We start from the raw sequence: 25,500 nt of genomic DNA, 5'->3' as shown, positions 1-25,500 counted from the left end.
AAGTATTGAGCCAAAAAATAGCTAAAATAGAAAAGCTTAGGCTTAAAAAATTTTAAAACTTCTTGCAGAACTACATATGAATTACTGAAATATAATACATATAATTTTCCTCTGTTTTGTATGGAGGATTTATATATGATTTCTTCAATACCAGTATGGAAAGAAGTATAATATATGTTTTAATCATGTTCTAATGCAAAGAAAACTTTATTTTAGAATTAGAAGCTATAAGTGTTCATAAACTATGGGTTGTACTTCCTAGTGCAATTTGTAAGAAAATCCAGCTGCTGTGGATGGGAGTTTTTATTCCAGGACGTTCATTTTTATTTCTGGCTTTAGACATAGACTGTTCTCTTGGGTTTCCTTCTTGCACAGCTGTAGGTGAAGACTTTTTTGCTACCTAAAATTTTTCTTCTATGATGGTAAAGATTATACAGATCAGACATTCCTGTCTTTTACTTATGCTTTGTAAATCCCAAAGGGGTTATGAATATCTCACAGTGACTATGCTACCTACTGTGTATTTTACATAATTAGAAGGATTTTGGTATTCAAACTTGAAAGTTAAATTATCTAGAATAAATAAATTCAGTCCTCATTTATCACTGGTATAACCAAAGAGAGAAATAAAGGACAGACACATAGTTTAATGGTCTTAGCTAGATGGAGACATTTAACATGAAACCATCAGCTGGTCTCTCTGCCATATTTGCAATCCATCACACACTGGTGAACAAAATTGATCCCACAGCATTCAGGCAAACAGACCATTGATTACTTTAACCCTAATTTGAATAAAGCTGACCATTAGGTTATCCATCACTTTGCTAATCTTTACAAACAAAATGCTTGCACAGAGATTTTCATATAGTCACCATCTGTGTAAACAAATCTGTTGCTTTCAGTCTACAGGGCAGCAGCCTTTGCTCGAGTAGGTTATCTGGATTTCACTTTGTCTTCCCTAGAATAGAAGTCAAATTTGCCAAAAACATCTCAGGTCTCTGAATAGTTCTTCAGTTAGAGCAATCCGCTGCAGAACATTTCACGGCAGTAAAGTACTTCATCTTCAGTCAGCTCTGCTTGCGAGTATGGTGCAGAGGAAGCTTCATGCAATGTGAGCAGACTGCCCATTGCACATTGATTCATGCTGTTTTTATGACTATGAGCCATCAAGCATGTACTCTATAGTACATATGGGTACATTTATAGCATCTTTAACAACTACATTTACTCAAATTTGAAATCATCTTCAAGTGCTAAATTCTACCCAAAATATCAATAACCATTCTGGTGCCTGTCAAGTTAGATTAAGTTTTGATAGGGTCTGGTTAACTCATGTTACCGTTACAGATCTCTCTCTGGCTATGACACAAAGTCACAGGCTTTCTTAAACTGAATTTACAGTGCAGACTTAACAGTTATTTATTACAAAAATTGAAGTCACATTTTCAATTAAGGTTTCAGCTTGTGACTTGTTTATCTTTTAACATATTCTAGCAGAATAAGGTAGCTGGTATCCAGAAATGTCGCCATGGAGAAGTTGTTCAAACTCATTTTGAGTGATGTCTTTTATATCTTATTTTATCTGCTCAAATAATCTTTGTTCTTTATTTTATCTGCTTAAAAATTCTATTATCCAATATTTCTTAACCTTATTAATTCATAGGAGTACCTTATAATTATTGGCAACACTATTGTGACCAAAGTATCTTCTCTTTATCTCATTTTGAAGTAGTAAGTTACTGAAAGCTTTCTGGATAGGTTTTGTGTATGAAGATACCTCTTATTCAGATTGCAGATATCCAACAAATTTTTAGGTTCAAAGAGTGGTGTACTCTTATATGCAAATACTGATTGCATTTCTACAAAACTAAAAAAAAAGATTTTAAACTACCAACACTCAACAGCAACACACAAGAAAAACCTCGCTCAATGAAGTCAAGTTCTTTCAAAGGCTCTGTGCCATGTATGATAAGCAAAGACTTTATGAGTCTGAACTAACAGAGCAAGATTTATATAAAACTAAGTGTATATATAGACTTATGAGTAATAATGAGTATCATCTTAGCTTAATTTCCTTATTAAATGTAATGCGTGATGAATGTACATGTATTGCTCTGGAAAGCTACCAAATATAGAACACATTATTTATAAACATGAGTAGAAGCGCACTGAATAAAACTTTAATTTCTCCCAATGTGCAGCCAAATAAACTCTCTCTAGAAGTATTACTTTCAAGTAAATACTTTCACAAAAACTGGAAAAAATAATTGCAGTGAAAACTCTTTTCATCCCATTAAATTAGAAATATTTCTTTTTCATATGCAGTCTATGTGCATACCACAATATCTTCTAGTAGTTATTTTTTGATTTTTTATTCTATTTGTGAACTGAACATATTGAACAATAAAATTATTACCTTTCTCATATGCAAAAATTCTTTTCAAATGAGATGTGGACTAAATTGCTTATTTAAATTGTTTAAGTATTTTCTTCTAGTCTTAATATGGAAACTCTTTTGGAAAACATTTCAGTATCTCAATGCATACAAATTTAATAATTTCATAAAATTTGAGAAAAAAATTTGTGGATTGCTGAAGAACAATTGAAGTCTCAACACAATGGATTTTTCTGCTCACATTTCAAGAATCTTAATGCCTCTATTGCTTTCGTTGTCTGTTCTGAATGGCTGGGGAACTACTATATTTGTACTAGCAAATATAGTGCCACTCGCCAGTACCTACTGAATACTACTGTTCTGACTTCCTCTTGATCAGAGCTGATAACTAATGCTGTGCTATAAGGAACTCAAAGATAGATGAGTTTAAGTGTAGTTGAGGTTGTAGGGAGCCCTCTTGGAAGTGTTATTAACAAGAATTAATTGAGAATGTTTTGTATACTGTAGAGGTATTTTGTTTATTTTCTTAATGGGAAGGGGAAGTACTGTCAGACATTAAGATTTCGAGAAATTGAGGCGATGCTGTTTGTCCCACCATGGTGTGTAGTTTATGGTGTTGCTTCAGTCCTTGATGGAAGAATAAGTCTGTCAAAGCTGGTTGTTCCTTTTCCTTTCCTTTTGATCCCTGGTCTGTGTAATGTTCTTTTATCTACAGGAAGGCTTCCAGGCCATTACTGTAGCGATTTGAACTAATAGCCTAGCCTATATACATATTGCTCTTTCAAGTAACACATTTTCTCTGAAGGGGAGTTCTCTGAGCTTTGAGGATCTTACTGCTGTTTTCCCCATCCCTTATTCTACTGTGAGACATCTCATTCGTCTGGCTGAAAACAGGATGTAATGCTTTTAAGAAGAGTCAGCAAGGAAGACAGCACAACACGCTTTTCTTCCTTCTACTGCAGCTCATGTTAAGTCTTTATCAGTGTTCTCAAACTGGGATCCCTGGGTGCATTTTTATTATCCTGGTTGCTTAGGCACTCATCCTGCCTGTGGGCATCTATGAATGTACCTCTGTGTTTATGTGGAGCTCCTTAATGCCGTTGTCTGTGTGTTGTCACTGACAGGTCAGGCTTTAATAGTAGCAGGCTGGCCTTGCTAACAAGGAATGTAGATCAAAGAGATGCTTGAGATATTTGATACTTCACTGAATCCTTCAAGTGGGATGAGGTTGAATTTCCTTTTATATTCCAGGCGAATACTTCACAGAGATTTGAAAGCAAAGAATATATTTCTGAAAAATAATTTTCTTAAAATTGGTAAGATTTCCTTACTTTTTAAGACATATTTAGTGTGATAGAACAGTCCAGCATAAATGTTGTGAATAAGGAGATTTTGATAAGGTGGTATCTGATACAGCGTTTTGATTTCATGTCAAACATTTATTTGATAGTCAGACACAAGAAAAGAGACTCAGAAAGGCTGTAGGATCTCTAAGCTGGGGATACTCAGAACTCAACTGGACATGGACCTCAGGCTGCCCTCATGTAACTTTGAAGTTGGCCCTGCTTTGAGGAGTTTGGATCAGATGACTTCCAGAGCCCCTTCAAACCTACATTATTCTATAGTTCTATGATTTTGTGGTGTTTTTAAGAATTACAGAAATTTGATTTTTCCATATTTTAGAATTCTGGCAAATTATTTCCATGGACAGTTATTCTATTGTGTCTAACAATAAAAACAGTGACTTTATACAAATATATGAATATTTGTATATGCTCTTGAAATGTAAATATTTACTTAGGAACTTACCTTTTTATAGTTATTCATGCTTTTAATCTAATATGGATTTCCTGATCTATATACTAGTTCATTCTCTTTATTTACAAAATTTAGTATTCCTAGGCTAACTTCAGTATTTTATTTCCACTAAAATTATTTTGTGTTAATTTCATTTTCATAAAAAGTGCTAGGCATTTATTATAACAACTTGATCTGAACATATTTCTGATTTTTATGTAGTGCTCATCACAGTGGTGTGAAAGTATCAAACTTTGGTGCTTAGAGCTATTGACTGCATACACATTGACAGGGCAAAACTTTTCTTAGTATGGCAACAATATCTTTAGCCTTGATCTGTAGAAGTTACCTGAAGAGGTAGAAAAAGGCTTGTATTTTATTTTAATTCCTTGGCCTACTTTCTGGTAATATAAGCAGGGTTGGGTAAAGACTAATCCTCTCTTTCTTTGAAATGGATGTTAAGTGGAGATGGGGAAGTATGTCAGGCATTTACAAAAAATTTTAAATCAGATAAACATCCAGATAAGAACTTTTTTCTGGTTACAATCAGTTGGGGTTGAATTTGAAGTGATGATCAGGAGATGAAGAATTTCTCCATCCTGTTACCAATATGCTGAGCTGTCCAATAAACTCTTTTTTTGTGCTGACATCTTCAGAGCTTTGACAGTTTATACAAGCTGAGTATATGGCTCTTAATTTAAAAAATTAAATGTGAACAGAAATGTATATGAAATCTGTAGTAACCTTGAAGTTCTTTGTATTAATTTTAGACTTCTTATTAATTTAATTGTTTTGTGGGGTCTTTCTGTTGTTATCGTTAGGGGACTTTGGAGTTTCCTGTCTTTTGATGGGTTCATGTGATCTTGCGACTACATTTACTGGGACACCATACTACATGAGCCCAGAGGCACTGAAGCACCAGGGATATAACACAAAATCTGACATTTGGTGAGTAGTCAGCATGCTATTTCAGTTGGATTATTCATTCAATCAAAAGGAAGATTAGATAAAATGACATTTGCTAGGTCACCATCTGCTGTATTTAGGAAATTACTTTTTTTTTTAAAAAAGAGGTTCATTTTAATGTAAAAGGAAGCAGGGCTTCTTCTTCAGTAGGGTGCTCACACTTCTCCACTAAGACTGTTCCAGGCAGTTTTTGTTATATGTTACAATTCAAAGGTTTGCTCTTTGTGTTAAGAAGCAGGTAGTTTACTGCTTTATAGAGTTATCTCAGGCTTCAAAGGAGAGTAAGATTCAGCTCCTGTTTGTGCTGTGACACAGGGTGACTGTGGACCGAGTCCATGTTCTGCTAGGAAGGAGGAAATCTTTTTCTTTCTCTTATTGAGAAACACCAGTGGAAACAAGAAACTTTCTGTGAAGCTTACAAGTGGACAAGAGAATAGTGATTCCAGGCTGAGAGGGAATCAGGAGAAGCTTCATAGGAACTCAACTGAAAAACCTTGGAAAATGCTAGAAGCAAAACGGCACTCTGTTTTAGACAAGGCTTAAGGGTAGGTGCCTGAGGAATAAAACAAAGTGCCAATCCTGCATTCATGTGATAAGAAGAATCCCGGAGATCAGGACTTCCTGAGGTGTTGGTTAAAGAATCAAGTTGAGAACCTGACATCTGTTGAAAGACTATGAAACCTTTGAGTGTGCAGGTTCCTTTTTGTAGTATTTCGAATCAGGAAATTTCCTTCATAAAGCCTTTAACCACAGGAATGTAGTTTGTTTACTTGATAATTTAATCTAGCTTTCACTCCATTCTGCCTTTTCAAAATATATTTGTGAATGCAGGATATAATTCTAAAAGTTGAGAACAGTAACAGTAACCATTTTTAACCAGTAACAAACATTTTTCACAGTTAACAGGCTCAATCCAGTCAACAGATGAGTCTAGAATCTTGTCTCATGCTCCCTATAGCAGAACTGACATGGATTTAATGTAAGATTCTGTCTTGTTCATTTGTATCAAAACAAATACATGTAGTCAATAAAAATATGTTGAGAGGAGATTTCAAAATATGTGAGAATTAATGAACAGGCAGAGAAACCTGTCTTTTGTGGTCTATTACTGTAAGGAATAATTTCCTCTTATTGCAGTTGAAATTGGATGTAAAGAATGTGGTTAAGTTCTATTCATAATTAGAGGTCTCAATCCATGTAAGTCATACAGAGTAAATAAAAGCAGAAATTGGTCCAGTATTTTTATAGACGACATGTTGATCACCCTTTTTAAGTTTACAAAATAGCAGAAAAAAGCCCCACAAAACAAGTCACTAGCTAGTAGCTTTCTGTTGTATTTTGTGCATTTGTATTTCCAAAGCAGTAACCTACGCAAAATTCTCAGCTGGGGCTGCAGCTGCCCTCGGTAGGAGGTTCTTGGCCCTCAGTAGGGGCACTAAGGACTGGTTGTGCCCTGACTCACTAGACCCACTAGACTTCTCTTTGTGAGCCAAGAAACTCTTGTGATGAAGCCATCATCATTTGTATTTTTGATTAAGTTGGTCATTTTGTCTCTTCATTTAATATTTTAATATTGATTCTGTTTCTTTTCTTTTGGATTTGCTGTCTTTATACACTGTCAGTAGTCACTGGGCACATGTGAGTTTGAATTGTCCATCTCACTTATTCTGTTTGTGAACCCTCCTGTCCGCTCCTTTGATCTGTACATCTCGTTCCAGCCCATTGTGTTCTGAGAACCCTCAATAGCAGTATGCACCAAAGTTTTTATATCATTTTGCATTTTCATTTCATAAGACATCACTTCATATATCTTCCTTTTTCTTTGATTGTATATGATGAGGTCTGTGTCAAAACTTTGAAACATTTTACGGCTTTGCATCTGGTTTTTGATTCTGAAAATTTTTAGTGGATTTTTTCTAAATGTTTGTTGATTAAGAAGTTTGCATGTGGCAGTAAGATATTGGTGATCAGCAAGCAGCATGCTCAATTTTTGAACAGATATCTTTGCATAATGTTTTGGGGAAACTGGGGAAGAGATGTAGGGGCAGGATAAAGACCATCCTCCACAAGTTCAATGGAAAGCATACTAGCTATAGGGACAATCTAAGCTCCATTCCTTGAAATAGAAATTTATGATTGAGGTGACCATGCCTTGCAGGAGATCATTGAGCTGTTGGCTCTAAAAACAAAGTCACTTTTATTTATCTGAATGTATGTAGAAGACATATTCTCTTCAAAGTTCATTTGACAGCTGTTTTTAGTCTATCATGACCTGGTAACTGAGGGTGGATGAGTTTCTCTCTGCAGCCTTTTGTTATCAAGCTGGTACAAGGGTTGGTAAATTTGAATGTCTCTCCCTATTGAGAAACCTCTTTAATTATGAGATAAAAATATGTTTTTAGTAAAGCTGATGAAAGCTCAGTTTTAGTTGCTGGATACATGAGAACTCTGCTGCAGTTCTGCTGTTGTTTTAGGGATTTTGTTTTGGGGCTTTCTTTAGCATGACAGCTCATTTTCCTGGAGCCAGTAACTTCGGCTTATTAGAGAAAATGGTTTCTTGCAAAAAATGATGCTAAGTTTCTACCTTTAGAAGCATATTATCCTGCTAACATTCTTAGCTTGTTGGCTTACCAAGAGTAAATCTTAGCCTTATTAAAATCATTTGGAGTTTTGCCTTTGATTTCAATTGATCCCACAGTTCTACTTCGTTTTGTCTAATTAGGTCTGCACTAGCATCATTATTTATGATAATATCTCTCTCTATATATGACATATATATATATAAATATATATAAGCATAATTCTTTTTTTTTTTTTTTTTTGTATTCTCACTGAATGTAAAACCCAGGAGAGGATGAAACAGGGTTAATTCTACACCAGCTAAAATGACGTAGGATTTTTACAATTCAACAGACAATATGTTCTCTTTGATTCTGACTTCAGCAGAGTAATGTGTAGGTATTTCAAATAGAACTGTTATTCTTTGTCTGGTTATTTATTCTCGTACCCGAGGTCAGATTTGATGAGGCTGCTCTTGTGTCCTTCAAACTACAGTATATTCTACAGCCCTAATACATCCATCCATGAGAAAGGAGGAAATGATAGAATTATCTGTTGGGCTGAGGAACAGCCTACTCCCATTCACATAATTTTTATGCAGCGACACATAAGAAACCCTAGTAGAGGTGAACTTCGTATATAAGCTTCATATATCTTACCCTCAAACCTACCCTATGCAGCAGGCCTATGCCACTTGTGCTACTGGGGACCAAACATGATTGTAGGAAATGACTGAAGGAGCGAGCATTCAGTCAACTTTGATTCTACAATGTTTGTAAGTGCCTAACATAGACTGGACATGTATTTGATAGATCTATCAGTAACCTCTCCAAAACTTGATAGATCAGGTTGCTTTTCTTAAAATTAGTTAAAATAATGTGAAATGGAATATTTCTAATATTCAGCACTCAAAACTTCTAGTTTTGCACAAATAGCGATAATGGCATAGAAGTAAGTAAAGCTAAATGGTGTGATGTATGAATATTTCTGTTGCTGCTGGAAAGGACCAGTCTTGAACTCCATAAAAAGCCTGTGCCCTTAGGGTCATGCAAATGGAAAGAAGATTGGATTGAAGCTCTAGATTTCAAATGAAGGTTGGGTAAAAATAAACGGCAACTGTCACAGTGCTGGAATGTCTGGGCTGTCCGTGGGGTGTTATGTACGGGAAGACTTAGCATCCAGACTTCAGGGCTCAGCTTTGAGGTAGTGTCCAAGAGTTTTCAATGAAAAACTGAATTATAATATATTCCCCCCAGATGTTATTCTTTTGCCAATGTAGTTAAATCTGAATGGGTCACAGCACCTTATCCTATGAGTTGATGTGGGTCATTATCCACTTGTTTTGGTGTTTTCTGAGTGCTCATTAAACATGCAGGTAGCACAACATGTGGATACCTCCTGCCACCAAGCGATTACTGTGAAGTCCTTCTGCAGTGCTTATGGCTGGGTGAGAATGTGCTGACTACCTTGGAGGAAGCACTCTTTAGTAACAGAGTTTCTATGGCTCTGATGATTGTTAGAGCTGGTTTTGCATGCCTAATCAGAGTAAGATAGAGGGTTTTGATGCAAGTAGCATCAAAGTAATACTTCTATCGGAAGTAGCATGATCATTGCTTGTCTGCATTTCATGACTCTGCAGGAGGTAAGTTGGTCCAGAAGAAAGTCCAGCACTTTTACTGCTTGCTCCAAAACACAACTCAGTCCATGGCCATGGTCCCACTGGAAAGAGTGGCCTCCAAAATATTGTCTCTTGCAGCTGCTGGCCTTGCACTCCAAGGTAGCATTGGGATTGCTGAGCATCCATGCTGGAAGAGCCTGTGTCTGCAGAAGACAGGAGGCACTGAGGTTAGGAGCCCAGGGCTTGGAGGTGCCAATGTTCCTATGTTACAGAAGTTCTCTCAAGTGTAATTTTTGCTCCTGTTGTAACTTTGTAGACTTCAGAGGCGCCTTTGTTCAGGTGACAGAAAGATCTACTTTTGTCCATTTGTATCAAAACTGTGCACAGGCACAAGCAAACTTGAAGAAGAAAAAAAGAAGCGGTTTCTGTAGATGAAAACTTGAGCAGGCTAGCTCAAGTCTCCTGGGGCTCCTCAGTCCTTTTTTAAACTTTAACTCATGTTCATCCATTTAACACAGGTATTAATGCAGAAAGCTGGCTCTTGAGCTGTTGTAATTGCCATACCTGGCAGCTGCCAGTAACATCAGAGGGACAGTGGCAGTTCACATCAAACAGAAGATGTGAGCAGAAGAAACAAACACTTCTGAAAGGGGAGGAAGCAGATTTTAGAGGTAGAAAGGGAATCCTCAGGTACCTTTGGAAAGTCTCCCGTCACTGACACTGTAATCGCAGCATGCTGTCAGCACAGAGGCTCCTATATGAAGCCGGAGCCATCTGCCCACCTCAGGTAAGAAAGGGCATCAAAGATCTGGCATAACATTTATGCTAAGCCATAGTTCCCTTTGGGGAGTGCCCGCTCCATCTCACAGACTGATTCTACACTGAAGCGTAATTGCTTCCTGTACCTCAAGTTAGGTAAAATAATCATTATTACTGTAAAAGTCAATGTTCTAAAGCAGCTAGTTGTTTGAAAACATAAACCTAAATTTTCAGGTGCCTGTGAAGGTGTTGTGTCAGGTCACCTATAACTGAGAGTTCGTAACTAATTGTGAGGACAGCTTCATGGATTAAGCAGCAGTATGGATGAAAGGACTTGCACAGTCCTCTCTGCCAAGGAGGGAGCCCTCCCCCGGGGCAGTGATAACAGGGGGCTGAAGCACCAGCAATCTCTGGGCGTGCGATTGAGCGCCCCCACGGAGGTGCCAGGTGCTGCCATGGCTCTTAGGAGAGACAAAATCCTTGTGCCGTTTTGCAGGAAGGTCAGTTCCTCATGAAGAAGTTGCCCAAGTCTTTTACGACTACCTGAAGCAACATTCTCTCTTCAGGCTTGTCCTTCTGATCTCTAGCAGGGCTCAAAATATTACACACAAAAATTCAGAATTACAAGTGTTCATGTGTTAAAGGTAAGAAATCTTCTAGAGGAGGCAGTTATTGCTATCTCACTAATGTGTCATGGTCCTTCATGGACACTCTTCAGTCCACTTAATCATTGTTCATTGGGAAGACCTGAATTTACACGGAGTTGATAATATACTCTAAAGAGACATTGTGCTTTTCAGGTTCGCTGAAGTGTTCTGTGACCATCTCTTGCAAATTGGCTGCACTATGCACAGTGTAGTAGCTGGTGCAAGAAATTTAGTCCTTTATGACCCAAGGTGGATAGATGGAAAGAGCCTGATATTTTACAGTTTTTACATAAAGGGAAAATTCTGCAGTTAGGCTCAGAGAAGCTGCAGTGTTTATGTTTGTCCTCAGTTATAAGAACAGGGCTGGTGTTCTTTGCTAGTCCATTTTTATTCCAAATCTTAGTTCACAGAAGGCGGATTAAGAGAGCAATACATGTCTTACTTCCCCTCCCTCAGCCTGGACTGGCTGGGTAGTAAGTGAAAGCATTTGCAGATGTCACGGTCGGGGGTTTCTTCTTTTCCAGGCAAGGAGCTGCCTCGGGAAGCTGGTGTCGGTGCAGCAGCTTGAGCCCTTGCTGCCCTTGGGGTCTCCTCCAGAAGAGCAGACAGGCTGGGAAGAGTTGGGGCAATGCTGGCAGCCAAGCTGAGATGTTGGCTAGTTGAAGAGGCCGAGATGGGTGGAGGGTTAGCAAAGTGATTTGTTTGTATATGTTTGGCTGCTGGGGCTCACTTGCATGTGAGCCCAGCATGACGCAGAGACATTGCTGTGCCCTGGTGACCCGTCCTGGCCCTACGTGCTGTGTGGAGTGAAAAGCTCTGGTGTTCAGTGTTGGCCGGCGTTCCCCGACTCCTGGAGCCGTAGCATTGCATTCATATTTTAAGCAAACTGAAGACGGTATTTGTCATTTTAAGGCACTTTTTACAGTTCAGGAAAGGTTAAGTGATGTGGGTGGGCATAGTTGCAGTCTCTTTCTCTGGGACAGTGAATGTTTTATAATTTGTAGAAAGCAGAACAATGAGAGAAACCACACAGAATAGCTGGTGGCTAAGACCTGTGATGTGAAGGACCAAAGCTGGAGTTCCTGGTCTGAATCAGACAGAGCAGAGACCTTGCTCTGAATCTCTGATGTCCCACATGGACAGCTGGGTTGCTTTCAAACCTTTCCGAGCAGAAGTTTTATCAAAACTTTGTGGCTAGCAAACGGTCCACGTTTCTTGTTTAACCTAAGTTCATGTCCCAGTGAAAAACGCTTTTGTTGAAAAATTCCTAACCATCTCTGTACTTGTTGGTACACGAGAAATGTGACTCTTCACCTGTGTTAAACCATGTGTCTTGTGTAGTTTCTAAGTGTATATGTTAGATGCTTTGCACTTCAACCCTAGGCCAAATTAATCTTTTAATCCTTTCATTTTACAAGGCATGTGTGGTTTTTCTTTTGCTATTTGTTATTTATTTATTTATTTATTTATTTATTTATTGGGGGGGGGTTGTTTTTTAAAATATTTTTGGTAGAAAGTAGTGGATGAGGCTCTACCCATATTGCACCAGTGTAATCCTCCTAAAACTATTCAAGAATTATGGCAAAATAGGACTCCCAGCACCGATGAATGCAGACAAAGTCTCACCAGTGTATTATCAAGAAAGTGATCAGAGATCCAGTGGGATTATGTGAGAGTCTCCCAACACAGTAACAATTTTAATCAGTTTGCTTTTATTCCAGCCCATACAGTGAATAAAGATCATCATTCCAGCCCAAACAAACTTGGGTTTTGTGACGTGAGACACTATTTGAATAAAATGAAAGCATTTCTTTCCAGAGGAGAGCAAACTAAAAGAAGGTGTCCAGTGCATTCAGGGCAGGTGTGAATGCTCATTAATGCATTAGGTGAGCCCTCACTTTTTTTCTCCTGTATGTGAAGTTTCCTGCAGGACAGGGTGAGTGGGAGGGTTCCCTTTGTGCTCTGCAGGGTCTTGGTGCAGCCTCCAAGGAGGTCAGTGCTAACTGCCCCAAATGCTCCTGAAGCTGAACGTGGCTGCTGTCGCTTCCCCAGAGATCCTCTTTTGTTGCAGGAAACTGGGAGTTCCCTTTGCACAAGGGCTCCCAACCAGTTTAGCTCCTGCTTTCTTCATACTGGGGATTGAGCATCACTCTTTCCCATCCCAGATGAAGCTATTGCCTTGTTCATCTCCTGAATAATGTTAACAAGCTTTGCCTGCCCCAGGAGGGGTTAGGACTGTTTGTCCCACATTTTTTCGGGTTTTCTAGCCCTGGGAGCTTGGGGTTGCTCAGAGGAGACTCTGAATTCTGTAGTCTTGTCGTCTGCCAAGGATCAGATATAGATCCTCAAGTGCAAACACTGAGTGCCTTCCAGTACGGTGCCTATTGTTACTGTATCTTATTGCGTTTCTGAGTGACAGATAAACTGTGTGCAAATAATCAGCAATAACATCTCTCTTTTTTTTCTGTTCTTTTCTTTTATTGAGCTGACAACACTTAATACTTTGTTTTGCTGAAATTGTGTATTTTGCAATAAGAACTAATAAAACATTCACAAGGAGCTAAACATTTTTTCAGTTTTATTTCCATTTCTTTTTATTGTAGAAATGCTAGATGACCATAAGACTATCAAATATCTGGGCTAATTGAAAAACTCATTATAACTGCTATTATAGACATATGAAAAAAGTAAATCAAGTCCCACCTCCACAAGCACAAGAAACAGAAAGAATCTTTCCTTTATTGGAAAGATTAAAATCATGTTCTTTTTAAAAGGACCTAAACTAGCAAATCTTTGCCATGTTTTTGGCCCCTGCCACCATATATAACTTAATGGAAATAGGTGGTCTACTCACCTAATTATAAAGGTTTTACAATATCCAAAGTTATTTCTAGAATATGAAATCTGCATAACTAATAATAGTCTCCTCAGTGTTTGAGGTTGTTACGTGAATCTAGCTTGTGTAAAGGAGCATTTTGGAATGGGATTTTTACATTGAAAGGAGGCTTATTTGTTAGCATAATATAAATGCTCTCCTGCTAACTCTAAACCCACCTGCTTTTTGAGAAACACAGAAGATTTCTGCTAGCATATAAAATACTGTTTATTGACTAGATGAACTGCTAATGCTGTAAAGAGGGTTTGGTACTCAACTTATAAGGTGCTTTAAGCAGTACATGTAATTCTGGGAGATTCCTGAGTCTTTAGATGGTTAATTAAATGTTGTGGTTAAATGTTAATGGCTGCATGTTTGGGAATAGCTGATAAAAGCCAGAGGGATTCTGAGATACTAAAAATCTTTAAAGTATTGGAGAGATGCTTAGTCAGCATAATGGAAAATGAAATGTAACTCTGATAAAAATAAATATAACAGTACTGTAATCTGTGTTTTTTATAAAAGCTGCTATGTGTTCAGCCTTAAGCACTCTCTGAGAGAAAAGACCTGAGAGTCACTGGGGAAAATTCAGTGGAAATATCCATCAAGTACATGGCATTATTTAAAAATCTCATGGATTTTTTGGGTGCATTGACCCTTTGTTCCCTTCCTTCAAAAAGGCCCCACAGGAATTAGTATGGGAATAGTATACTGCCATTCTATCTAATTGCCTCACTGAGCCATGCGATCCTGATCTACCTGTCCCCATTAGAGAGACCCCAGAAATATGCCGGAGGATTAATGACAAGCTCCATACAACTGCAAGGGAAGAATCCCTGCCACGAAAACCTGATAGGCGGTGGAGGAGTGTTACCGTGGTGTGTGTGTACATGTAGGTATTCCTCAAAGGGTCTAGAGTCAGCAAAGTCTTATGACCTTCTGGTACAATTAAACCAAGAGCTATATGCCACAAAGGTATATACATTTAGATTGTCTGTTTTTCAGAGGTTAATTAAAAAGCTAACTTTGATCTTACAGCCTTTAAAGACTATAACTTAGTTTTGGAAGATCTACAAAAGACTGAAGATGTTAAAAAGTCAGCAATGCTTGTTTAAAGAAGTAAGACCAAAAACATCAGGGAGAACTTAGAGGCATGTCAGTTGATGTTGTAAAAAATATACTGAAAACTGGCCAGACTCTCCTTTTTATGCTATAACTGAGCACAACTGACTTTGCTATGAAATGAGCACACATCAGTTTTGCTGAAACAGAGTGCTGCTGCTTTGCACCTTGGCCAAATCAGTTCACAAACATCGAAAGCCAGCAAACCAAATGCTCTGGCTCATAGTTTTATGACCGTTTTGTAATTCCATAACATTAGCAGTTATACAAGCTAAGACTACTTATAAAAGTAATTGGAATATATGTTTTGGGTCATAAACTGATTGCTAATGGGAATCAGGAAGCAATTTTCCCTTGCTGTGTATGCTCCTTAACACATGCTTGGCTGGGGGCTGTAGAGACAGGGCTGCTCAGTGAAACGGCGTCTTGAGGCAAAAGCTTGGAGGTGGCTCCCTTGGGCAGCTGCAGCTCAACAGCCGTCCTGGGAAGAAATGACCTTGCTCTGGGAGCCAGGGCAACATTTCTCAGCCTAGGAGAGATTTACTTCAGTTCAAAGAGTGGTATCCTGCAGTAAAAACTTTTATTCATTTTCTTTCCACCACTTTTTTTCCCTTTTTCTTTCTTTCTTTTTTTTTTTCCCCCATGGGACAGATGGGATTTTCCCTGGGTAGCCTGTTCATAGCGCTGGCCCTGGCAGAGTGCCTTGGGCTCTCTTTGTCGTCTTTCTCCAAAGCCACAAGTGTAGTCAGAGCACGAAACCAGCTGCCTAAATGGGCTTCCCTGAGGTGGGAATCCTGTGTCCCTAATGGCTTGGTGAGCAATTCCTCGCTGCAGGAATCAAGCATTCTCCAAAACAGATTGATTCTGCAAAAGACAGTTGTAGTACAGTCTGTCAGGCTGGAATTTTCCCTTCTTTTTTTCCTTCCCTCTGGCTGGCTTTCATTTTTATCTGACACTTTTGGGTGCTATGTGTGTATTTTTTTTTTTTCAAAGTAAGTATTTTCTCATGTAGGAGTTGTCTTGTTTCAGAATCTGAGCCTATACTATTCTTTCATAAATATACATCGTTGTCAGTACATTACTGTTTACAGACTTTGGAAATAGGAAAGTTAGTAGATAGTCAAATCTTTTAAAAACTAGGCAATTATTTAAGTTCCTCAATAGTTGGTCTTTATGCAGTTGTTAGCAAAAATGTTGTGCTAATTGTTTTCAGACACTGCTTTAAAAAGTTCTAGTGTGAGAGCCCTCCTATTCTGCCCCTTCCTTATTTGTATTGTATGTAGATACTGGGTTTCAGCTTTAAAATTACTTGCTCTTGTTCTGTTGTTGCCAGATGGATTGAATTAATCCCTTGTCTTTAACAAAAAAATAAATAATTGGAATTTTATTCATTGCTTGCTTTCAAAAATAGGCCTATACTTTTACTTTTTTTTTTAACCCAAGCCATCCACCGATGCATACTTCTGCTTATTTTCAGTATGCTCTATTTTCATACTACTTCTGTAAATGAGCGATACCACAATCAAGTACGACATTAAGAGTAAATTTGCTCTCATTTTTAAGCTGGTTACTTAGGTGAGTTTGATCCTGTAGTCAGGTCTCTTGCCAGCCTTTTCTGTGGCCTTGGTCAAGGCCTTCATCAGTGCCGCAGTTCTCTGGTCTGTAAAATGAAGGTAATACTGGGCGTGCTTCAAAGGCTGTAAAAGTTAATTCCCCTGTAATTCCCATGTTTTTGTTGTTGTTGTTGTTTTTCAGTACATGTGTCAGAACGCAGTTAAAGTGCAAGCTATTATGAATAATCATTGCATAAATTATTATGAGGGTATTTATGTTAAAATGTTTTCCTTGGTGATCTTCTGTGTCATCCCTTAGGATTCAAGAAAAAGAGCCTGGTAAATAGGCTGATGGTAAACCAAAGGCCCATTTAAAATTTTCTGTTTGTGCTCATTCCTCCTGGTTTCTAATGGGTTAAAGCTGACACTGGTTCTCAGTTAGGTCTCCAGACCTGAATGTTCAATTTTTTTCCTTTCTTCTCCAAATAAAATTTCCTGGAAATTTAGATGTTTCAATATGAAACTGTCATCTAAACTTGGTACTACTTTGAGTCCAAACTGATTTTTTTTTCCCCCCGATCTAATTTGGATGTGTGGCCAAATGACTGAAACTGTGCTAGAAGACATTTCTGTGATTTAAAACCGGCATTATTTAATTTGAATTTGAATTTTAGCTTTGCTTTGCTGTCAAAAATTAATTTGCAAAACCAATTTGAACAAATCTATGTCTAAAAATTACTAAAACACTTTCTCGGTCAGTCGCTAATTAAAATACTTCATATTTAACTTAATGAGTAAAAACTTAAGTTGATTCATATAACAGGGTTTACATATGTATATACACACATGCATATATGAACAAGTGTATATATATATATTTATATTGAGAACTTAAGTTTACACCTGCATTTATGGAAATAGAATGATGCTTGCTCCTGTTTTTAAACATAATCTGTGATCTGAATAAGAATATTTCAGATGAAAAGGGTAGCACGGTAATGAATTATCCTGTTCTCAGAAGAGTATACAATTTGGCTAACCACAGATATTGTGATTTTTATGTACTGTAATGTCACTATGCATGCTTCTTTCAAAAATATTGCCTATAGTATTCCTATTATTTTGTTCTTCAGGTCTCTGGGATGCATTTTATATGAGATGTGCTGTATGAACCATGCATTTAGTGGCCACAATTTTTTGTCCGTAGTGTTAAAAATTGTAGAAGGTGATACACCTTCTCTTCCTGATAGATATCCAAGCAAACTGAATGCTGTGCTGAACAGGTATGCTATTTTATTGTTTAGCAGTTTTCTAAATTAATTTGGAAGATTATTGAATTATCTCTTTTTTTTTTATTATTTCAGCATGCTAAGTAAGAATCCTTCCCTGAGACCAGCAGCAGCAGAGATTCTAAAAATCCCTTATATTGATGAACAACTGAAGGTATACAAGGAGACAAAGCAGTAGCTGTACATTTACCGTCTGAGTATGCATTTTGCAAAAGTGAAATGGAGGCAGAAAAAAAATGTGTAGACAAAAAATAAGTCTGATTGATAGAAATTCATGGGAACTGCAGTCCATGGGACTTTCAGAACTAAATTGCAATATGACTGAGGTAGGGAGGCAGTGAGAAATGAAGCCTGAGTCGTTTATGTGCGTTTATGTATAACATGTGCAGATTGTTTGGGTCTGGGTACATACAATCTCTGACCTGTTCTGGTCAGTCATAATTTCAATGAAAACCAGTGCATCTTGCTCTTGTGGTGCCTGATTTAGCATATATACTATTTGGCTTTCTAAGGAGTTGGGATAGAAAACTGTTAAATCACTCTTTGCATTAGGACTGTGCTGGATCATAGGTGAAGAGGCTGGATCATTTTAGCCCTAAGTATTGAAATGGCTTCTATTTTATTTTTTTTGCAGAATATACAATACAAATTCACACATATGCCTGTGGAAAATAAAGCATTTCACTGGCAGAAAGAAGCTGCTCATATTGTTGATGCTGTGTAAGTATTTTTAAGTGTTTTGTGGGCAGTAGTATATGAAATTACAGTGTTTCCAAATACTATTGTGTTGTAAACATTTATTTGTGTTAATCTCATAGTGCTATATTTTTAAAGAGACCTGTTCTCCAAAAAGGCTTATGCAGAAGGACAAGCACATTAATGAGATATATAATTAAGATTTAGGGTGAAGAAGTCACTTTAAAAGCCAAATTTTTATTATGTAACTGTGTAAACTGTGCATGCATATGTGGTATATGCATGTGTTAATTTAGTACCAGTTGGTATGTTAATAAATCATGACCTTAGTCTTTATATTTTGAAGGCTTAGATCATCATTTTAATTATGTCATGATCATTTATAGCTCTGTTGTTTATGTACCTACTAATTACTGAATTTGAAAGTTATGGTTTCTAAATGATGTCAAACTAGAAGTATAAATATTTAAACTAATATTCAGCTGGTATGTCTGTAGAATATCATTATATTTGTCTTGTAACTATACTGAGAAATTAACACTAGCAATGTTTCTTGGATCTTACATTGGTAGTGCCTCTGCACATAATCTGTCTTTTTAAGCACTGAATATATTTTTAATTAATAAATTGTGTTAAATTGCAATGCTGCAATAGTTAAAGCAAATGTCAACATGGGTAATTTTGTTCTGCCTTTGTAAATTATTCCTGCACTTTCGAGTAGAGCTAGTGTTTTCCTTTGCTTCCTGTCCCCAAGTTTTCTGTACGTGGCTTCGCGCTAAGAGATGGTACATTCAAAATCAGACCTTCATGATGTTTCATCCTACGCAGATGTAACAGCCATCCCTGTCTCTTGCTTACCTCTAAATACTTGTCCCAATACGCATATCTTTTAGCCAGTTTAAGGTACTCAGATTGTATTTGTAGAGCTCTCACTGCTAGAAATTGAGGTGCAGGTTTCCACCCCATGGCTCCTGTTCTCACGTTCTCTGGCCAGACGAGTCTCTGTCTTCTCACCAGGCTGGAGTCCCTTGTTTGGGTTTCCCGTTCAGTATGAAATGGGCCAGTGAACTTTGGAAGCATAGATGTAAAAGGTAACAATAAATGATACCTGTTTTGCCTAGTAATAACTATCTAATAAATAGCAGCAAATGGAGCCCACGGAGACTGCTGTCCAGTTTTTGGCCTTCTTGCTATTCCACTATTATTGCTCTGCTAGAAGTAACCCTTTGCTATTATTACTGGAAACACAACAGTGAGATAGATGTATAATAATCATGAAATATTAGGCATCTCTTATGTCCATTGCTTCTGTATTCAGATTGATTCAATTAACTGAGGGGATTCCTGCCTCTTCAAATGAAATATAGGTGTTATTTGGTACCGCAGTGATGTTCCTCAGGGATATACCTTAAATAGTTCTGGGGCACTGAAATCTAGCCCAAATATTATGCTAACCCTATCTGGATTATATTGAGTATTAAATGCTTATTAAAGCATGAAGTATGGGAATCATTAAGGAACTTTTAATACATGCCTTTATTTTGTGGATTTTCATTTATGATCTGTACAGGATTTCTGATTATCTATATGCACCAAAAGGTTATGTATACATTGAGGAATCAGTACTTTACCTGCAAAATGTACGCTTAGACTTCGGATATCCATATGCTTCTAGACTAGACTGATCAAACCATTTTCTATTATTTGTGGCATATACTATATTCCATACCTCATCCATTGTCATTAATTTGAAAATTTTGAGTCTTGTCACCTTTCAAATTGACATCATATATTGACAACACTAGCACACAGGGAGGACATGAGTGCATCTCCCAGAGTCTGTAACTATTATTGTACCTGTTCAAAAGCAAGTCCATAATCTTTGAGATGAAGGGCAGATTCTAACTACAAACATAATGTTCTTATACTTTTATTAAAAGCAGGTAGAAAGTCCATTTCTTTTGTATAGAAGTCCAGAGTTCCTGTGGAGTGTGGAGCAATGGAAAGCAACTATTTTTGTTAGAGCATGGAAAATTACCCTGAGTTTTTCAAATTCAGGGCATCACCTTGAAGAAGAAAAAAAAAATCCTAAGAGAAACTTCACTATAAATTATCTTCAAATATGCTATGGTCTGATTCTTTTAGGTTAAGTGTTTGCAATATATATATGAATAAGATCATGACTTTCATTGCATTTATGAGAATGCTGGCTGCCTGTATAGCTAGTGGTAAGCAAAATGCCAAAGCATTTTTGCAATTCAAGTTCTAAACAGGTAGATAAAATTAACTCAAAATACCTGAAAAGTGATGCCTTTCATAAAGGAAAGTAAAGGAATAATTTAAACATAGAAGATTGCACATATCTGCTATAATGAAGCAATGCTGTAGTCTGAGTGTGTATACTATGGTGTCCTCCCCAGTCATTGCTGCTTTACATCTATTGTATTTTTTCTCATGAGGAATTTTCTGGCATGTATAGTTGAGTCTATTTTTTTCTAATAAAAGCTTCTAATGGTTTAGTTTATTCCACTCCCATGCAAGTCATAAATTTTAAATATTTAAGAAAGCATAAAACTGTATAAGTTCAGTTTCATCTTGGATGAAAAATGGCTTTTTTTCCCCTAGAGGTTCTGATGATTTGAATTGGAGTTTGTTCCAAGGCACAGGAAATATGTCTACCTTATTTATACTTGAAGAGTTAGTTTCTTTCTGATTAATAATTGAACTGTGCTCGTCTTTGTCCTTAGTTTTTCATATTTTGCTGTAACATTCATATCTTTACAGTATTTCCCTCTATAGCATTTGAAAAGGATAGTGAACACTTCCCTTCTCATGTTATTAAAATCCTGATTTCAATATGATAATCCACAAGGATCTTTGCAATTTATATGGTTACAAAAGTGGGCTCTTAGATGATCAGAAATGAAATTATTTCATAAGAGCAAAAATAGCTATTTGAAATTCATACTTGATATCATAAAACTAAACAAGCCAAAATTTCAGTGTAAGTGAAATAGGACTGCCAAGGTATTGCAAACTATGGTTTAATATGTGTAATCACTGCAGGTTGTGATATTGATCTCAGATTTTATATCCTTTTTCTGACAGAACAAATATTACTCTCCCATATTGATAAATACAAATGAGATACATATGTCAATAATTCATGCTCAGCTTTCAGGGCTGGTCTATGGAGAACATTTAACCAGTGAATTGTTACTGTTCATTAGGACCAGAAATTCAAGAGGACAGCAGGATTATTCTAACTTTCATTAAAGGCTCTTTAATATTCTCCTTTATTCTAGATACATTTTACATTGATTGTTAAAAGTTATAATTGATATTGCTTTTTCAGTGGTTTTCATTTAAATTAAAGGCAGCTTTTTTACTTGGAACACACTGAATAATGAAGCCAGATGAGGTAAATATTTCAATGTGCTTCAACATTAAATCTTCTAAGGAACTCAGTTTGCCTTTTCCCATTCTCACATGAAATGCCTGAAAAGCTTCACGTTCTTCATGAATCTGAGTTTAAACATTTCAGTTTAAAAGAGGCATTTGCTTTGGGAACTAAGGTCTGTTTAGTCTGTTATAGTACCTGTAGTGACTTTCCAATTATTTCGTTTTAAATGTCAGTATGTTTCAATATCCAACCCCAAATCCCAATGTTTACCTGTTTATGACGGGCTTGCCTGCCTTCCATTTCAGGCGGAGGAAAGTCCACTTGCAAACTCTGCGGGAGCGTTCCGAAGTGCAGAGGATGACGCCGCGGGAACGCATGAGGCTGAGGAAGTTAAATGCTGCAGATGAGAAAGCAAGGAAGCTGAAGTAAGTTGGGCATAACCTTAACACCGGGCCCTAGCCATGCAGTTTTGCCCCTTATAACAGTTTTACAAGAGAATTATGGCAATCAAGATGAAAAAAAGTAAAAATGAAAAAGGTGCTTCAGCTACTCAAAGTGAATGGGGCTGGTGGATTTTTAAATCAGTAATTATTTACATAAAAAGAAAAGTCAGAGCATTAGCCCAAAACTGGTACTTCGATACTGGCATTTCTTTTCAAATAAGTATATGAGAAATTTTCAGTTTCTTTACTACAGGATTTTTTTAAATGACTTTTTGCAGGTTTTTTTAAAGAGTACACATTCTGAGAAGCCAGACATTTAGTTAAAATCCATTTTTTTTCTTCAATTATTTTGCCCTAAGAGATTTGCCAATAAAAGTTAATAGCTCAGAGAATAGCCTTATCAAATGATCAAATGCAGGTAGTGAACTTGTTACAAAGCCTTTAGAATTTATAGTCTTTTCTTAAGTGAGGCATAATAAAAGGGGGAGGATTTAAAGGAGAGTAAGTACCATTTCTGAGTCAAACTTGAGAAATAGCTTGAAGCCTATGAATGCATGCCTGGATTCTATTTTCAAATAAAAAGAAGAATATCTTATTTCAATGACACACTTGATTTTTCCCAGTTAAAAACATTGAACGTTTTATTTTATACAAAAGAAAAATAGAAAAGTGCTACATTAATTCATTTTAATGTTTTCTTCAAAACCATTTTTCAAAGTGCAATGTGCATTAACAAATGTTTATTCTATGATTTATAGATATTTAATAGAGGGAATAACAATTTCTGATCAAGGCAATCAACATCTTAAGCTTGTCATGCCAAAACAAGCTCGCAATGCAGTATGGCAATGACCTCCCATTACAAACAGCAGTGCGAGGTAATGTGAGGTCTGAATGAATGGCTTCAGTAACTCTGCAGCTAGCTCTGTCCCTCCTGAACTGTCCTTCTTCCCTGCCTCCCTTCGAATAACTGCAAAATAGCTTACCCTTCCGGACTGGGAAGAATGCGCAGGAACAGTAATTGCAGAAGAGCAGAAGTGCTCTGTAAAGTCACATCCTACTTTTACTTGTGTTAACTTGCCATGCTTGTACCAAAAAGCTACAAACAAAAAATTGAAGGTCTTAATTTCCTTTTGGAAAGCATGTCTGACCAGTATTTATGCCTGTCTGACATGTACCAATGCATTGGAGAAAAAATTGCATTTGAAAATGAATATGTACGTTAATCCTCACTTAAAAAAAAAAAGATCTCCTTGGAATGAAACCACCATATAACAAGTATTTGAATTTAACACCTTTTCTGCATGATGTTTTCAATAATATGCTTTACTAGGCCAACTTTTATACTTATATGAAATTTATAAATAGGAAGCCCATCTCCCACCCCCTTTTTTATGGGTGGAGATTAGGAAGTAATGGTAGGATATTTTAGCTTGCTTTTAGTTTTTTCACTTTCTTAAATTTCATCATTTCCTATTTAGATTTTCATGGTTTTTTTTCCCCCCAGCAACAAAATCAAATATAGCCTGTAATAGAAAGGCAACATATTAATCTTCAAATCTTATTCTCAGTCCTGAATCTTTAACACAGACAATTCAGCTCTGGATTAATGCCAGGTGACGCTGGCTGGAAGTATTTCTAACACAGCGAAACCACAGTACTTTCTCAAACCAGAGATCTGCCTTCAGCAGTGCGTGTCTAGGCACGGGTGGGCAGGGAGCTGGAAGACTTGCTTTACATAGCACTTGGCTCAAGGAGCCTCGTATAGGAAACAACAGCTATGCCCTCTCCCCTTGGTGAAGTATTTATAGCGCATAAATGGTATGTGCCTTTCTTCAGCCGAGAGTTTCCTCGCCGACGTGGTGAAATCCAGTTCAAAGTATTTAAGATCTTTGGGAGGAGCAAAAGTGCCTGGGACTACTACTTTGCTATTTTTCAGTTATATTGCACAAATTGTGAAAGGTGTATATGAAACTGTTTGTGAACGAGGCCTGAATTCTGTCTGTGGGCTCACTGAGACGAACGGTGACTTGAGCAGATGCTTTGAGTGTTTGGCACCGTGGTAGTTTTATTATGGAATTTTCTTTTCCATGTATACTTTGACAAAATCCCTCTGTGCAGTTCCTCACATCATAGCCTAAATAAAAGTAATCTGTATTTACAGACAGCTGGCAGAAGAAAAATATCAAGAAAATATCAAAAGAATGCAAGAGTTCAGGTCCCGTAATTTTCAGCAGTTGAATGTCAACATCCTACAAGTAAGTATGGGCTGTTGTTTTGAAAGTCATGTACACACATTTAGTGTACACCATTTTTCCGTTTTCCACATGCTTTCTTCAGAGGCACAGTCCTGCCCTGGGATTAGTAACTGGGACATACATCAAAGTCTAGACTGCTTAACTGAACCTAGGTCTGTGTTGAGAGAAAGTGTATGCAGTTATTAAGAAATGGTTCAGCAAATTCTTTATACATTGCATAATTTTCTTTTTTTGATTCCTCCTTAAATCGAAATCTGCTCTCTGAAATGTTGTACCTACTGACCTTCCTATGTGATATTAGGGTTCAAAATACATTTGTTTTCTGGATAAGTTCAGAACTGTAATCCCTTAAATACCATACTTTGGCATGGCTGCTGGTTCTTTTCATTTGATCAATTTAGAATATTAACATTCCAACTGGCTATTTAGTAAGAAGAAGGTCTTGGAGTGACTCCCAGTGTAAGCTGTCATTTGCTTTTAAGATATATGTGACAGAAGATAGGCCTGTTCAACCCTAGCATTATGGCTTTTCACAAACTGCAATGTCCATTTGGAAAAAATCAGTGAAAGCGTCACAGAAATAATGAGTTTTTTGTTTTTTTAATGCTGTGTTTTCTACCTCTTTTCTTTTATGCACTCCAGTTTCTACTTCCCATTGTCTCTGGAGAAACAGTCATGTTAAATCCTTCCTTGTTTATAGCTGAGTCACTGTTGATCATTATAAAAAAAAATAAGAATTTTTAAAAAGTATTTGCTTACAATAAAAAAGTTAAGATTTTTTTTTTTTAGTAAGTATTTGCTTGCTGCAAGTCCCAGCAGTTGTATAGATCAGGAGATCAGGATAGCAGTTATCTTGTGGTCCTACTGAAAGCTCTAATTGTACCCATTTATCCATGCTGCTTCAACTAAGGAATCTGATGAACAGACTTCAACCCCCCTAATTCATTCTCAGCCAGTCATTACACAGGACTGTGTGTCCACAGGACATGATGAACCACGTGGAAATGAGACATCAGGTCGGCTCTGTGTGTCTGAACCTATGGAGCATGGTAAGAACTTAAAATGTGATGTTGAAGTGAAACCTCCTATATGAAAGCAATATTTAATTTTGTCCTTG

At 37.1% G+C, this 25,500-nt stretch overlaps 1 protein-coding gene across 1 annotated transcript in view; it reads left to right on the top strand.

Moving 5' to 3' along the window:
- NEK11 (NIMA related kinase 11) overlaps positions 1 to 25,500 on the top strand; it is a 110,195-nt gene that overhangs the window by 28,287 nt on the left and 56,408 nt on the right. The window contains exons 4-11 of the mRNA XM_013950728.2: positions 3,650 to 3,714; positions 5,017 to 5,143; positions 17,428 to 17,577; positions 17,659 to 17,737; positions 18,218 to 18,303; positions 21,988 to 22,107; positions 24,290 to 24,383; positions 25,294 to 25,432. Coding sequence (XP_013806182.1) covers positions 3,650 to 3,714; positions 5,017 to 5,143; positions 17,428 to 17,577; positions 17,659 to 17,737; positions 18,218 to 18,303; positions 21,988 to 22,107; positions 24,290 to 24,383; positions 25,294 to 25,432 — 860 coding nt within the window. The remainder of the gene's footprint in view (positions 1 to 3,649; positions 3,715 to 5,016; positions 5,144 to 17,427; positions 17,578 to 17,658; positions 17,738 to 18,217; positions 18,304 to 21,987; positions 22,108 to 24,289; positions 24,384 to 25,293; positions 25,433 to 25,500) is intronic.

Source organism: Apteryx mantelli, chromosome 2 (genome assembly GCF_036417845.1).
Source record: "Apteryx mantelli isolate bAptMan1 chromosome 2, bAptMan1.hap1, whole genome shotgun sequence".
NCBI lineage: Eukaryota > Metazoa > Chordata > Aves > Apterygiformes > Apterygidae > Apteryx > Apteryx mantelli.
This window is presented reverse-complemented; position numbering and strand designations above follow the sequence as displayed.